The 15,083-nt window shown below is 40.3% G+C and overlaps 2 protein-coding genes across 2 annotated transcripts; both read right to left on the reverse strand.

The window, feature by feature from the left end:
* Positions 1-52: 52 nt before the first annotated feature.
* Positions 53-3,332, reverse strand: CUNH7orf25 (chromosome unknown C7orf25 homolog). The gene is made up of 2 exons (XM_014793614.2): positions 3,226-3,332; positions 53-2,291 (listed from the first exon to the last, which is right to left on the reverse strand). The coding sequence occupies exon 2, from the start codon at positions 2,268-2,270 to the stop codon at positions 1,005-1,007; it is 1,266 nt and encodes a 421-aa protein (XP_014649100.1). The 5' UTR covers positions 2,271-2,291; positions 3,226-3,332; the 3' UTR covers positions 53-1,004.
* Positions 3,333-8,631: 5,299 nt separating this feature from the next.
* Positions 8,632-15,077, reverse strand: PSMA2 (proteasome 20S subunit alpha 2). Its single transcript, XM_087428490.1, has 6 exons — positions 15,057-15,077; positions 13,036-13,158; positions 12,240-12,321; positions 10,173-10,246; positions 8,996-9,053; positions 8,632-8,909 (listed from the first exon to the last, which is right to left on the reverse strand). Exons 1-6 carry the CDS (start codon positions 15,071-15,073, stop codon positions 8,793-8,795), a joined length of 471 nt encoding a protein of 156 aa, XP_087284616.1. The 5' UTR covers positions 15,074-15,077; the 3' UTR covers positions 8,632-8,792.
* Between the last annotated feature and the right edge of the window lie 6 nt (positions 15,078-15,083).

Below are 15,083 nucleotides of genomic sequence, written 5' to 3' on the forward strand. Positions count from 1 at the left end.
CCACTTGCGAAAGGCTGTATGCATAATCCACATCCTTGCAACATGGGGTTTGTTCTTTTTTTTTTTTTTTAATTTTTTTTATTTATTTTTTTCCCCCAAAGCCCCAGTAGATAGTTGTATGTCATAGCTGCACAGCCTTCTAGTTGCTGTATGTGGGATGCGGCCTCAGCATGGCTGGAGAAGCAGTGCGTCGGTGCGCACACGGGATCCGAACCCGGGCCGCCAGCAGCGGAGCACGCGCACTTAACCGCTAAGCCACGGGGCCGGCCCAGGGATTGTCTGTTCTTAGAAGTAAAATCTGAATTCTTTTAAAATGTTTTATATATTCTTTTTCAATTTATTCAAATTAATATTTTACCTTAAATGTCCTAGTTTTATAGTAGTGTGTGTTGGCTACCTTTCTTTTCACAAAGGTGCATCAATAGATTGACTGGACTCATGTGATCAGAAGTCACTTTATTTTCTTCTATATTAATGTACTCTTTGTAAACATATCCACCAGACCGTGCCTGACACAGCAATTGTTTCTTTTCATTAATAATGGCCATAACCTTAGAATCTAAAATTAATTATAAACTATTACCTCCCAGCCTCAACCCACATCAACTGATAAACCAATATAATGAAAAACAAGCTTCAGTCTTCTCCAGATATTTAATGCAAGACGCAGTGTAGCTACATTCCAGGAAATGTGATCACCAGTAGGGGGGTTGTAGCCCTACTGAACCAAACAAATAAAAGTATCGTGATATAGCATTATATAGAGGTATTTCTGTTCTTAACTGCTATAATGTAGACAGCTTGATAAATAAGGTCGTCTCTGGTGCTTTTTTTTTTACTTTAGCAGGTTACATACTTTATAGATGAGACACAATCAACTCTACTGGTTTAAGAGTTCTAAGTATTATTTTTACTATAGACCTTTTTTTTCTTGCAATTAAGATGGGAAGACCCAGCCTTTGGTATAAATAATTTATTTCCATTACAATATTTAAAGGATATCATCAGTGTTCGTTGTCATTTGTGTAGCCTTCTGGTAAGGGGGTGGCTAGAGCCTCTTTGCTCTCAGTAAGTGCTCTGGGTTGATGGATAAACACACTAAACTTAACACCTTGGTTGTTGGCAGCTCTGACAAAACCACTATTTGCAGTCATTGTGATGGCTTTTAGGGTGTCTCCTGTCCCAAAAATCATTAATGAGCGGCTATTGATTTTTGAACTGGCCACTAGTCTCAAGGCACGTTCAGAAGGCTGGTCTGGCACCACATTAATTCGCTTAATTAGCATAGCAGCCCTTTCTCTCTCCCCCGGTCCTCCTAAGGTATCCAGAATAGACTGAAAATCCTTGACAGCAGATTCACAAGCAAACAACTCCTTGTCCTTCATGAATGCCTCCAGCTGTGGTAGTACCTGCTCTTTCCTCTCTTGCTCTGCTTGTTCTGTGAGGACTTTTTCTTTGAAGATGAAGTGGCAGCCTCCATAGCTGAGGGCAGACACATAGGTGATTAAAGTAGTAATGTCCAGATTTACTCTTTTGCACACATCAACCTTAATCTCTGTTGGAAACGCAACACTTGCTAGTATATTCTCTCGGTCTACTCTGGTCACCTGCAAAAGTTCAGGGCCCTCGTCATCAGACTCTCTCTCACTGAGCTGGAGTTCTTCAGGGTGATCTAACAGAGAGTTAACTGCTACTATGTCTCCTCGCACAGATATGCCCATTTCTTTCAGCTTCTCTGCCATGGGGCTGGAGACACTATTGTAAAATGCAAAGATGATGTGAGGGTTGGTATACTGCACTGGCTGCTGGTGACTAGCCTGGAGGAAGTCTTCAGCCTGCTCAATAATGCTTTTGTCACCATACTGGCCCCTGCCCAGCCAAATGTTATGCAGAGCTTCCGCCTTTCGGCCAATGGCTTTCACCCAGGTATGACCACCATTTGCAACTACATCCACCACAAGGGTCTGCTTTTCTCCCAAGGTATCTGTGTAACCAAAGACATGAAGTACACTAACAACTTCTTCCAGGTTTTCTGCAGAGTCCACTACGGCTCTCAGGTGTGTTAGATTAGTGCTTTGTAAATGGGATTCCTTAATAGCTACTTTCCCAGCTTCCACTTTTTGTAAGAATTTTAATTCTGCCTTCAATTTGCTGCACAGCTTTGCACCACCTTCGATGCCACCTTTTCTTGATCTAGAAAGTGATTCTGCTCTCTTGATCAGTTCCTTGGCTATGGCGATTCGTTCACAGAGCATGGAGTGTGCAGACATACTGACAGCATTATTTCTTTTCTGTGAAAAGAAAAAAAACAAGGCAAATTTAAACAGTCCTCAAAAATTATGGCAATAAATTCTTCACTGAGGATTGTAAAACCAATCTAGCAGCAAAGCCTATGGAGGCTGAGTCTATGAACCTGGGCTTCTGCATGCCCGACTCTGAAGTGACCCCCTCCTCTGATAGCTAAGGACAGGATGATGGCTATACTTTTGAACTATTTCTTAGGTATGCTGGATTCGGACACACTTTAGATCTTCATTTCTTCAGTGTGAAGGTCATGGGGTCCACAGCACGTCCCAGATCAGGTTAAAACACAGGAGGTAGCAATCTCCTATATCAGGAATTCCCTATGGGGAGCTTTACTCTTTGGTTGTAAAGGAATTCTAATAAAAAGCTCTGATAAAGATAAAATTAAAATGAAAATATCCACACAGACTAGCTGGTGAGCAAACTGTCCAAAGCAGGAGCGTCTCTCCTAAACTGACCACACCACGCCTGTCTAACCTTTCCCCCTCATGAGTGGGTCTCCTGTAACCGGCCGCCTCGTGATTTCCCAGGGCCACGGGACACCCGCCAGGGAACCACGACTCCTCCTTCCTGCATTCGACGTCAACCCAGCACATCGTCAAGACCGAAGGAGCCCACCAACTCGGCTCCCGCTCCCACACCGAAGGAGGAGCCTGAAGATTAACTCAACTCCACGGGTGCCGCCCGCGGAGGGCGGGCCGGAGGCCGGCGGGGCCTTCCGGGCGGGCATCGCGCCCTGCCCGGTCCACCTGCACGGCTGGGCCCCCCAGGCAGGCTCGGGCTCAAGCAGCCCCGCGGCCAACGCCCGGGGAGACGCGGGCCGAGGGCGGAAGGCGCGCAGGCCGGGCCCAGTCCTGCCCTCTCCTGGCCTCGGAAGGGGCGCCCCGCTCCCCACCCCTCCCGCCGTCCCCGGCTCCTCACCGGCAGCGCCCCGGACCGCGAGCGTGAGCATGCGGGCACGTGCGCGCGCGAGGCCGGGACCCGCGGCAACGCTCACCCGGCTGCCCCCACCCAACTCGGGCCGCCGCGGCTGCTCCGCCGCCTCAGGCGCCTCCCCCGTCACGTGGCCCCGCGCCGGGTGACGCCGAGCCCGCGGTTCCCAGGCGGCAGCGCGGCCTCCTGAGCAGGCTTACGCTAACGCGGCGGCCATGTTTGTTGAGGGCAGCTGGCGTCTCGCGCTCGCGCCGCAGACGCCCGGGGGCGCGCAGCCACCTGGCTCCAGGTAAGGAGCAGGGGCGGAGCTCGCCGGGCTGGGCCGCACTCTGACGGGGGCGCCACCCGCTGGATCCCAGGCAGGCTGACCCCGCGCCCTAGCACCTAATCCCGATTGGACTTTGCCTGGGGCGGGAGTGGGTGCATTTTGGTGGAGCAAATCTCACGGTTGTGCCTAACTGCCTTGCTGCGGCCCAAGTACACCGTTTTGCTATCAAGCTCAAATCCCTACCGCCTGTCTTAGAAAACTTTTTGGCTTATTTTAACAGAAGAGCAAACAGGCTGAAGAGGCCTGTCAAAGGTTACACAGCTGGTAAGTTCTGGGGCCGAGATTTCTGACCCCAAGCCAAAGCACTTTCCACTGCACCGTCCTGGGCTCTCCATAGAAAGTGTGCTATTATAGAGATGTGCTGCCTTTCTGAAGAGGCCAAATGATCCGGTGGCTTCTGAGGGGCTGGGAAATTTATATTAGCCTAGTAGAGGGTCCAAAGTCACCCAGAAAGGTTAGGGCTTTGAGAAAGTAAGGCTAATTTTAACAATTAAAGAGGACTTCAAATTAAAATTAATCCTATATGTGCCTGCTCCTTCCTCAAACCTTACTTCAATGACAGTAAAGGAATCAAAAAGGAAGAAACTCACGAAAACAAAAAGAACAAGAGATGACTGCACGTTTTGGAAAACAAAGCAGCAGTAACACTTATTCAATGCTAACCATACGGCAAGCATGGTTTTAAGTGCTTTTCACATATTAATTTACTCAATCCTCTTAACAACCTAAAAGGTAGATATATTTTACAGGTTAAATCTGCCACAGAGAGGTGATTTGCATCCAGGCAGCCTCTGCAGATGGAGGAGTCAGCAGAAGGGAGAAAACTGCCTGCATCAAGTGATTCACAAAGCAGAACCCCAGAAAGGCTTTGGAACTGCAGGTGCCTGGAAGGCAGAAGGCAGGGGAGCAGAGATGCGGAATTGAAAATGGGCATTGCTTAAGGCTGTATAAGGAACAAACACCCAAGTCCTCTCTTCCATCCAGTGCAGCTGGGCCATTGTCACCCATCTTTCCCCAGGCAGAAGACTAGAGTTTATGATGCTAAAGGTAGGGAATCAGAGGGGTTCTAGACACATTATGAAAAGAGTGGAAGTTTTCCTACAGAATGGTTAGATGCTGTGGGTCTCTTTTTTGCCTCTGCCAGAATGCTCGCACTCCTTTCTCACTCCCCCTACAACCCTCTCCCCAAAACCCTTATTTTTCTATGGAGAAACTGAGCAAATGAAAGACCATAGAGAAATGGTTTCAGCATTCAGACATTCAGCACCTCCCAGTAAGTAGGTTTAGGACTCACAAATACAGCACTTTCAAACATTTTTCTGTTTGGAATTTGAAGAAAACAGAAAGGAGAACAAAATGGTTTTTAAAATTATTCTTTAACTAGCATCCTCAGATAAAAGACACTTCAGCCATAAATCAAGAGAAAGATTCTTTTAAGAGGTGACAGAGTATAGGAAAGAGTTCTTCAAAATTAAAAACGATATCCCAAATCTTAAAACATCAATAGAAGACTAGGAAGAGTGGGTAAAAAATCTACTAGAAAGTAGAATAAAAAGACGAAAAATACAGCAAAAACAAAAGGGTCCAGTATCCAATTAATAGGAGTTTTAGAAAGAAAAACAAACGAAGAAATTTCTAAAAGAAATACTAGAAAATTTACCAAAACTGAAAGATCTGTTTCTACTATGAAAGGGCCTACTACTGAGTGCTGAGCACAATGAGTATTCAGAAACCCACATGAAGGCACATCCTTGTGAGATTTCAGACCACTGCAGATAAAAGAAAAGACAGCTGCAGAGGGGAAGAAAGGTGTCAACAAAAGATTTGGCCTCACACATATACAATATCATTAGGCTTCTCATCAGCAACACTGGAATCTAGAAGGGAGTAGAGAATGCTTTCAAAATGTGGAGATAGTTATTTCTAACCTAGAATTCTTAAACCCAGTCAATCAAGAGAGAGAGGAGAATAAAGATAGTCTCAAATATGCAACTAGCTTGGATGAGAGCAGGAAGAGAGAGAGTTCCAAGAGAGAAACTTCTTGGAATGGTGTGTGGAGGGGAAGGTTGGAGGGCTGGGGGAGAACTGTTAGATTACCTGATATCTGACCATGAGGAAAACAGTATGCAGAGGGTTTTACAATCCTGTTGTAATGGGGAAGAAGTAGTGACAGCTACACAGACAGCAAAGCAAACGAAACAGTGAGGCAACATCACCTCCAGTAAAATTACTTAGGAAATATAATCATAGTATACTTACATGGCCATAACAACCTTTTAAACTAAACATCGTGATCTAATTAAACTGAGGCAGAGAGCAGAAGTGAGAGTGGTATAAGAGTTCTAAATTCTCATCTTGCAGAATAGTAAGTTTATATAGTGGCTACACTTCAGGAATCCAGAAATAACCATATGAAATATGGAGGCGAGTACCTGACAGAATACCTAAAAAAGTTAAAAGTGATGAAACTCAGGGACATGGCCTCTGATGAAGTATTCAAGTTATCTTTTTGGGGGGGGGGTTGGGGGGGGTGAGGAAGATTAGCCCTGAGCTAACATCTGTGCCCATCTTCCTCTATTTTATATGTTGGACGCCTGCCACAGCACGGCTTGATAAGCAGTGCTTACGTCTGCACCTGGGATCCGAACCTGTGAACCATGGGGACTCCGAGCATGAGAACTTAACCACTATGCCACCAGGCCGGCCCCCTCTAACTTTTAAAATATGTTCATCCTTAGGAAGCTATCACTTACTTGGCAGCCAGGTACTGCTGGTTCTATAATGAGGTCCTCGGGAGCAGGGTTAAGGGAGGAGTCTGAATTAAAGGAACCACGTGAGGCAATGTGACATCAATACAGGACCACTGGACTGGGTTTCAGGAAAATAGGATTCTAAATGCAGGGAGCTACCAACTCTTCTATGTTCCTGGGCAAGTCACTGAATGTCAGTTTGCATTTCTTTACAAGGGCTCAGAGAGCTAGCCTCCAGGGCAAGGAGGCACCGATAAGGAGGTGAGGTCAAGGACTGAGACCATGCACATACTTGATCAATTGAGGAAAACTCCTTTGATCACCCTCATCACTTAATCGGTGCCCAGCGAATGAGCACTGGCTAAAGAGCACTATCAGTCTTCTTCCTTACTCCCTGTTTCCTTTTCAGCTCCCTCCAGCTCCCACATATGTCAAGTTTAAACATTTCCATGTTTCATTGCTTATAATTACTCTGCAAACTTAAATTCATGGTTCAATGAGGAACTGGAAAAGAGAAAGGAAACAAGTGGAGGCAAAATTTTTAAGAGTGAGATATAAACTGAACCAAAAATAGAGAGGGGCTAAGAACATCAGGAGCATTATGATACCTAAGTAAGATTAAAAGAAGCTAGAATCCACAGGCTAGAAATCACTTAAGAGTTTTGGAATGTTTCGGGATGCATGCAATGGGTCGCTAGACCAAAGAATTGAGTTTCCCAAGAACTGGGACAAAAAAGAAACGACTTAATTTTAACGTCAATGAAAAGAATAAACAGAACAAAGGGAGAAGTGTTCTAAGCAACTTCAATTGAATTGGGCTTTGTATTTAATGGGGGCAAGAGGCAGAGAACAGACTCTGGACACAAACCGGCTTCAGCTAATTTTCCCTTTATTCTGTAGGACTCACTCTGTTAGCACCCTATAAGAACCTCCACATGCCTTCCTTTTGTCCTAAATATAAATGCCTTTACTTCTCCCTTTGATTTGTAGAATTTTGGCATTCCTCTGCTTTTTTAATATTGGACATTAGAGAGGGCCTAAGAAAATTCAAAGGCAGCTAAAACTTACAGCATACTTAACTATTAACCTCACCAGGGCTTTCAGTTGTATTATCAAATATAGCCCTTAGAAAACCCTCTGAGATAATTACCTTGTGCAGTTGCTCACCCAGTAAGTGGGAGAGTCGAGACCTGACTCCAAAAACCATTCCTTTTTGCCACTACGTTCTCTTTCTAGTGTGCTGGACTCTCAATATACTAAAAGCCCATAAGGAGAGATTATTAGATGAGGCCTTCAAGACAAACATCTTGAAATAGGAGGTCAAGTTGGCATCTCCCATGTCTCATAATAATGCTTCTGCCACCTATAATCAGATAGAGGTGATACAGTAATAGTGGGTAGAACTGGGAATTCTGACAAGAATGCTCCAAGATAAGGTTCTTTTCCCCTAAACCTGGCTATGTCTTAATCAAAATCTTTTCAACTACATTAAAATCATGGAAATGCCTACTTTCTCTGTGTTGGTAAGAATAATGACGTTCATAAATTCTCCCTATGTTCTGTGAGCCAGACCAATGACATGATTTCTCTTATCCTAAGATGCCTTAAAAAAACAAAGTAACAAAACTAAGTACTATGCCTTCACTATATAATGAAAAAAGAGTTCAGATACTCCATTATTTGCTTGCTTATATGGACCTTAATTTGCAGTGAAGGTTCTGATTACACTGAGATTACATGAATGAGGGAGATCCTTAAGCCACCGTTTTGGCGCTTAAGTATTAGTATTTTATTTCCAGCACTCATGTTCATCCTTGAGTTAAAAAGGTCTCGCAGAATCAAGGGGGCTCTTTTTAAATACATTTAACTACTTTACTGATAGAGAAACCAACAGGAACCAGAGACCAGTTTTTAGTTACTCACATAATAGATCTCCTATAGGAGACTGTTTGGCTTAGCATTCTGCACAGCTCCAGTGCAGTCTCACCAAGCATCCTCAGGTTTCACTGATCCACACCTAATGGTGCCTAAAAAACATCTACACTTCCTACCTTGCCTCACGAATCCAGGAAAAGTCTGTAGATTCTCCCAGCTCTAAAAGCAGTGATGTCTACCAAAATCGGCCCTGTGCTTTACTGAAGCACAGACAACATCTGCTAGTAAAGAGGGTAACAAGATTTGACTTAACCAAAATTGCATGAAGACTAAAGAGTGATTTCACCATTCTACTTTGCAATGTAGTTTCCAGAAATCAACTGTGATAAAAAGTAGGAAACAATTATGTTAAAATTTTACTAACTCTTAAAAAGCTAGAAGTTGGATTTAACAGTTTATTATGATTTGTGTCATTTTAAAAACATCAGTCCATTAAACCATGTAGAAATAAGTATGCAAAAAGTCTGCAAAACAAAACATACTTTAAACATGTTTAAGTAGAGAGATTATCTGAAATTCCGGAATTTTCAGTCACTTCATTATTATGCTATGGCAGCCAAGTAATCCTTCACTTCGGTTGGAGTAAGCCTCCTAAATCCAGCTTCATTACAGATTCCAACTTCTATGTTATCTTCTGTCATTTGCCCTTCAAAGCTTTCCTATTGAAGAGGGAGGAAAAAGGTCAATTTTCCAAGCAGTTAATTACAAAGTCATTATAAATCCAATTGTTAGATATTGAACTAACCTTTAGGGTTAATATGGCTGTATGAATGGCATCTTCAAGTTCCAGATCTTCATTATATCTAAAGAATTTTTTGAAAGAAAAAAAAAAATGATATATGGCACTATTTATTTATGACTACTTATAAACACAATGATAACAATAGGATAAGATTTTTTAAAAATCTAAAACACTCTTATAAATACTAAATTACAGATTAATTCTTTTAGTCACCTGATTGCAATAGCTGTCTCCAAATAAGAAACTGACAATTATTTGGTGTGCATCCCAACATCATGAAGAGTGTAATCCTAAGAGGAGTTTATTTTAGGAAACATCTTTAAGTACAAATATTTTAATATAATCAGAATGTGGTGGCAATATTATATTAATTTTTAAAAATAAAGCAGAGAAATTAGATTGCTAAAATTTCTATGTCTGTTCTTATAACTTCATGTGAAATGTCTCAAAGACTCACTAATAATATGCAAAAGGAAAAGGAAAGTGCTTTAAGATCCTGAGAATAATTAAGTTTACCAATTAATGTCAGGTCTAAGACTTTTAGTAATCTTAACCTTAACCTTATGTGAAAAAGGTACTGAGAAGGTTATCTGTTGGTTCAAGTCAATTACAAACTTTTTCCATTCAAAATGTAAGACAGTTTTTGGTGGTCTACAATAATGCTGAGTCTAGAATGCAGCTGGAAATAAGTGAGAGCAGTCTGTTGTGCTAGGGCAGTGAGAGAAGATTTTTACGTAGTGCTCTACTTTTTATCAAGCAAATACATCTTATATTTAATCTACCATCAACACCAAGTATTTAGCCTCACAATTTTTTTTGTAATTGTCATAGTGTAAACTGTTATCACTTAAATCATTTAAAAATTTTCCTCCTGAGACTTTTTCTCCAAATCCAATGTTCTTTTTTATTTTTGAGATGGTAGGAAAAATAAGGTAAAAAATAACAATATTTAGAAAACAACCGTAAGAATGTGGAAAGAGAATCATAAGAAATGAATAATATTACCACTTAGTATATTGAAGGCTAGGGAGCCAGGGTGGAGAGAAATTTTTTGCTTGTTTTATCTGTAACTAGGCCCAAACACAGAGTAATACAACAAATTTAGACTCATGATATTAATTAAAGAGAGCTGAAAACCATAAAATAAGTTTGCTAACGAGTCTAGTTACAGTGAGCCTACCTTTTCTCAAGGAAAGTTTTCCCATTCACATAGTTCTTTCCCATTGCTGTGGCTTTCCAGGCAAAGTAAGCTCCCTAGTCAGGAAGGGAAGAGGAAAGACTGTATTTAAACCACTAATCTAATTATATCACCCCATTTATTTTTTAGCTCTATAATTTGTCTCTAACTTCAAGGGTCATAGAGTATCTACTGGAATGCAATGGAATATGTCACAAAATAGATTATTTTTAAAAAAGGTTTGAGGGCTAAATAACCAAGAGGCATGAAGAAACTTTTGGAGGTTAGAGGTACTTGATTGAGGTGATGGTTTCCTCAGGTGTTTACATACATCAAAACTCATCAAATTGTACACTTCAAATATGTGCAATTTATTGTACACAATTTATGTAAAAAAAAGCAAGTTAAAGGAAACTGAAATTAACTTAAAAGGAATATTTTAGCTTATGAGGATTGAAGGGCTCTAAAAACCTGTCATATATATCTGAAAAAAGATGATCAATTCTTCATCATCATTAGTGAATAAATTAAAAAGAGAGAGCTTTTCATTAAAAATATTCAAAAGTTTTGCTATTTTGTAATCTAATGTTAAATGAAAGCAGCAGCAGCAATGTCATATATAACATGGCCTCACCTGTTGAAAAAATACATGTGCACAAACAAAAAAATACTGAAAGAAACACAGCAAACATATCTTAAAAGAAACAACTGCCTTTTAGATACAACAGAGGAAAAAAGGGCAAAAGATGAAACCTGGATTCCAGTGATGGTGGCTTCTGCTACCCACTGGAAAGGAGAGTAAGAGGGCTTGTCATTTAGCTTCAGAAGCTCAAAGATGGGTAACACTGTCAAAGTTCCCAAAATATTTAATTTTTCTGATTTAAGTAACAAACAACCAAATATTTTTCTTTTATCTTTTCAGACTACAAGGTTAGATCATTTAAGATTTGAATTGAGTGAACTTGCAATTATCTAATGATCCATAAACTATGAAAGATCAGTTCCTAATCATGGATTTTTTCTTTCAGTTCTCCTCACAGCAAATGCGACAGATGTGGAGCAGTAGTATCCTCTATAAACACCTTCTATCTCAGATACCAATCTTCTGCTTTAGAGCAGACAACTCACTCATTTTGCAAAACACTGAAATCAAGACAGTTACACCAATGCTTGTGCAGGAAGAGTCACACTCAAGTCAGCCCCAAGATGAAACCGATGGCAGAAAGTACGTTACTGCCCCTTTATCCATCGTTTCACTTTCCGAGGTTTCAGTTGCCTGTGGTCTACCTCAGTCCGAAAATACTGAATGGAAAATTCTAGAGATAAACAATTCATAAGTTTTAAATTGTGTACCGTTCTGAGTAGTGTGATGAAATCTCACGCTCCATCCCACCCAGGACACGCATCATTCCTTGGTCCAGCATATCCATGCTGTGTATGCTACTGGCCTGTTAGCCATCTTGGTTATCAGATCCACAGTCACAGTACTGCAGTGCTTTTGTTCAAGTAACCCTTATTTTACTTAATAATGGCTCCAAAGCCAACTTTATTATTAGTTATTATTGTTGTTAATCTCTTACTGTGCCTGATTTATAAATTAAACTTTATCATAGGTGCGTATGTATAGGAAAAAAACATACTAGTTATAGGGTTCAGTACTATCTGCAGTTTCAGGCATCCACTGGGGGTCTTGGAACATATCCCCTCCCCAGATAAGGGGGCACTAGTGTACAACACTGTGCTCTAGACCTGTATCTTTCATTACAATATTTCTCGAGTTCCACCGATTTCAAGAGATTCAATAACAACTATTTCAACAAACCATTCAAGTGTGTGAAGTCAATGAACAAGACAGAAGAACTAAGGGCAGAAATAATGTAGCTTCCACATCAGAAGACTCAATTACCAACATTTTAAATGTGCAAATGAATATGCACTAGTTCACACTTTCTAAAGCCCAAATGAAAAAGAGAAATACTGCTAAATTTAAAAATTTTTATGGTTATTGTTTTTATTAGATAATCAAAGAGCACCTTAACAAATCGCTTAAATACATCTGATGATACTTACAGATGGATCTGACTGAAATAAATACGGTCGTCCCTCATTCCAACCACAAATTAGTAAAGAAACTCCAAAAGGACGAACACCACTGAAGAAAGGAAAATGAAAATTACTTGGCATCTTCATGGTGTTAAAGTCAACCTAAGGTAAGAACTCATTAATACTCTCAAGTAAAGCAAATTATCAGGTAAACTAAATTAGATTTGTAAGTTCCTTAAGTATTTAACACCTTTCTGAACAAATCAAATCAAAATGAATTCTCTTTATGGTATAAGAAACAGTAGCCAAATCATTTTGGTAAATGGAGTGTCACAAATACTGAGGTTAGTACGTGTGAAATAACATTTAGTGCCCTAACAAAATGACAAATGCAGCTTTTCCAGTGGATTTACATATCAGCAACTACCTTTCCACATCCACCCCTACACTCAAAAGAATTAAAATGAATACGGATGTTCAAAGAGCTATTGCCTTCATCATGTGCTTACAATCATTTCTAACTGGAAAGATAAATTTGGAGGCAGCAATGACTATCTGCCCATAAAGAAGAGTTTTAATCACTGGCAAAAGGGCTTTGTCTATCTAGAAGCGGCTTTCTGCTGTGATAGGAACAGCAAGAAAACATCAAACATTTTCCCTTAAGAAAATATTCTAAGATCAGAAATACTCATCACAGTGATTTTCTCTACTAGTTAAGCAAATACAGGAATAATAAGTCCTCTTTTTTTTAATACATCTACTCTTGTAAAATGATTTTTTCTTCCTAATTCATGACACATTTCAAGTAATAAAATCAACTTACCCTGACTGGGTGTATTCTTGCATCACAGAAGCTACTCTCTGTACCAGCTGAGCTGTGGGAATGGGTTCTTGGTAAACAAGATAGTATTGCTGAGCTAGTTTCCGAGCTCTGTGCACAAGCACTCTAATAAACAAGAAAGAAAGAAGGTTTAATTAAAATTAAGATGCTCTACTACCTTAAAGATTCATTCTCCTATAGGCATATACCTACAGTTCAAGTTTAACATGTATCTCTTTGGTAGGAGCTATCAGCTCAAAGCCAGTCTTGCTCTCACATTGGATTCCCGTTAATTTACAAGAAAATATCAGAGCACCACAGAGGAGCTGAGCCATAGGAGATGGACAAGGCAAAAGAAAGAAAATTAGGGACTACGGGTACCAATCAGCTTAGCAGTAACCGATTTAGTATACACACCGAGAGCTTTATCTCCAGGGCCTCTTCAAGACTGTGCCCCCTTATCCCAAGGGCAGTCACTCTCTCTTTTTAAATCTCAATTCAGCAAAGACACACACAATTTCAAGTATTTTTTTCTTACTCTGCCTCAATCTTTTTTTTTTTTTTAATTTTTTGTTTATTGCAGTAACATTGGTTTATAACATTGTATAAATTTCAGGTGTACATCATTATACTTCTATTTCTGCATAGATTACATCATGTTCACCACCCAAATACTAATTACAACCCATCACCACACACATGTGCTGAATTATCCCTTTCGCCTTCCTCCCTCCCCCCTTCCCCTCTGGTAACCACCAATCCAATCTCTGTCTCTCTGTGTTTGTTTATTGTTGTTATTATCTACTACTTAATGAAGGAAAACATACGGTATTTGACCTTCTCCCTCTGACTTATTTCACTTTTTTCAGTTCTGTCTCAGGGGTAATTTTTCCACGAGTAGTTGTAAATTGGCTGTGTCCGCGGGAGGAGGTGAGTTCAGAGTCTGCCTACGCCACCATCTTGACTTCTCCCCTGCCTCAATCTTTTCTATAGACTGCACTTTAAAGAGTACCTTTCAGAGATTAACAGCAAGAAACTACTTATAACTTAAAAAATATAAAATTTGTCAAAAGATACTAAGAATATACTATATAACAATCAAATATATTAGCAAGACAAATAGGATCCTTTAGTTGCACAGGTGCACTGCTCTGAACCATGCACATTATCCCTCTGTAAATACTCACGTCCTGTCCCTCTCAGTTTATTGTCAGTAGTAGCACACTGCAGTAGCCCGCCTATACAGCAGTACCAGGATCCACCGTAGGGAAGCCTGATCACATTCCATCAACACTGTTGCTTTTAAATTCACCTCGGTGAAATTCGGCTCTACAGATTATCTTGTTCCACAAAATCAAGAATGAAGTAATAATACTCCCTTTACTTGTTAAATGATAAACACAGAAAACTGTCAATCTCTTTCAACTTGCTGGTACCCTGATGTAACAGGACTACTCTCTCTTTTCCTATATATAAATATAAAAGGAGTGACTATATGAGCATCTGGATCCTGATTGGCTGCCATACTCAGTAACTTTCAGTGGCTTTTAAGAATTTTGTTCCATTGCTAAGAATAGAAATAAATATAATGAAGTTAACTCTGGATGGTGATGCTTTCTTTTGCTTCCTGACAACTTTTTTCTTAATATAGTTTATTATAACTTGTATTGCTTTTATTGTTTTTAAAATGCATTAAAGAAAAGCAAAGCCCTTGAAGCCCAGCCCTTGGATGGTGGAAGAGGGATTGTAATTAGAAGGGAAAAACCACTAAAGAGAGATGAGAAGAATACATACTACATCCATATCCTCTTTTACAACTGAGTTATCCTCCTTAAAGTAACCCTCCGTCTGTTCCACACAGGCAAACTAAATTCAACTGCCAATGATGCTGCTGTTGCTAAACAAAACACAAAAATGAGGAGTTGGGAGATTAAAGAAAAAACATCCTTTAATTTTTCTCCTCAAAGTATAGATTACAAGCAATTCATGAGATGCTGAGAAAAACAACAAATAGCTTACAGTACCTGTAATCTGGGCCCATGCCACTATAC

The sequence above is a fragment of the Ceratotherium simum genome, unplaced genomic scaffold (assembly GCF_057802395.1).
Source record: "Ceratotherium simum simum isolate JZ-2026a unplaced genomic scaffold, ASM5780239v1 HiC_scaffold_56, whole genome shotgun sequence".
Lineage (NCBI taxonomy): Eukaryota > Metazoa > Chordata > Mammalia > Perissodactyla > Rhinocerotidae > Ceratotherium > Ceratotherium simum.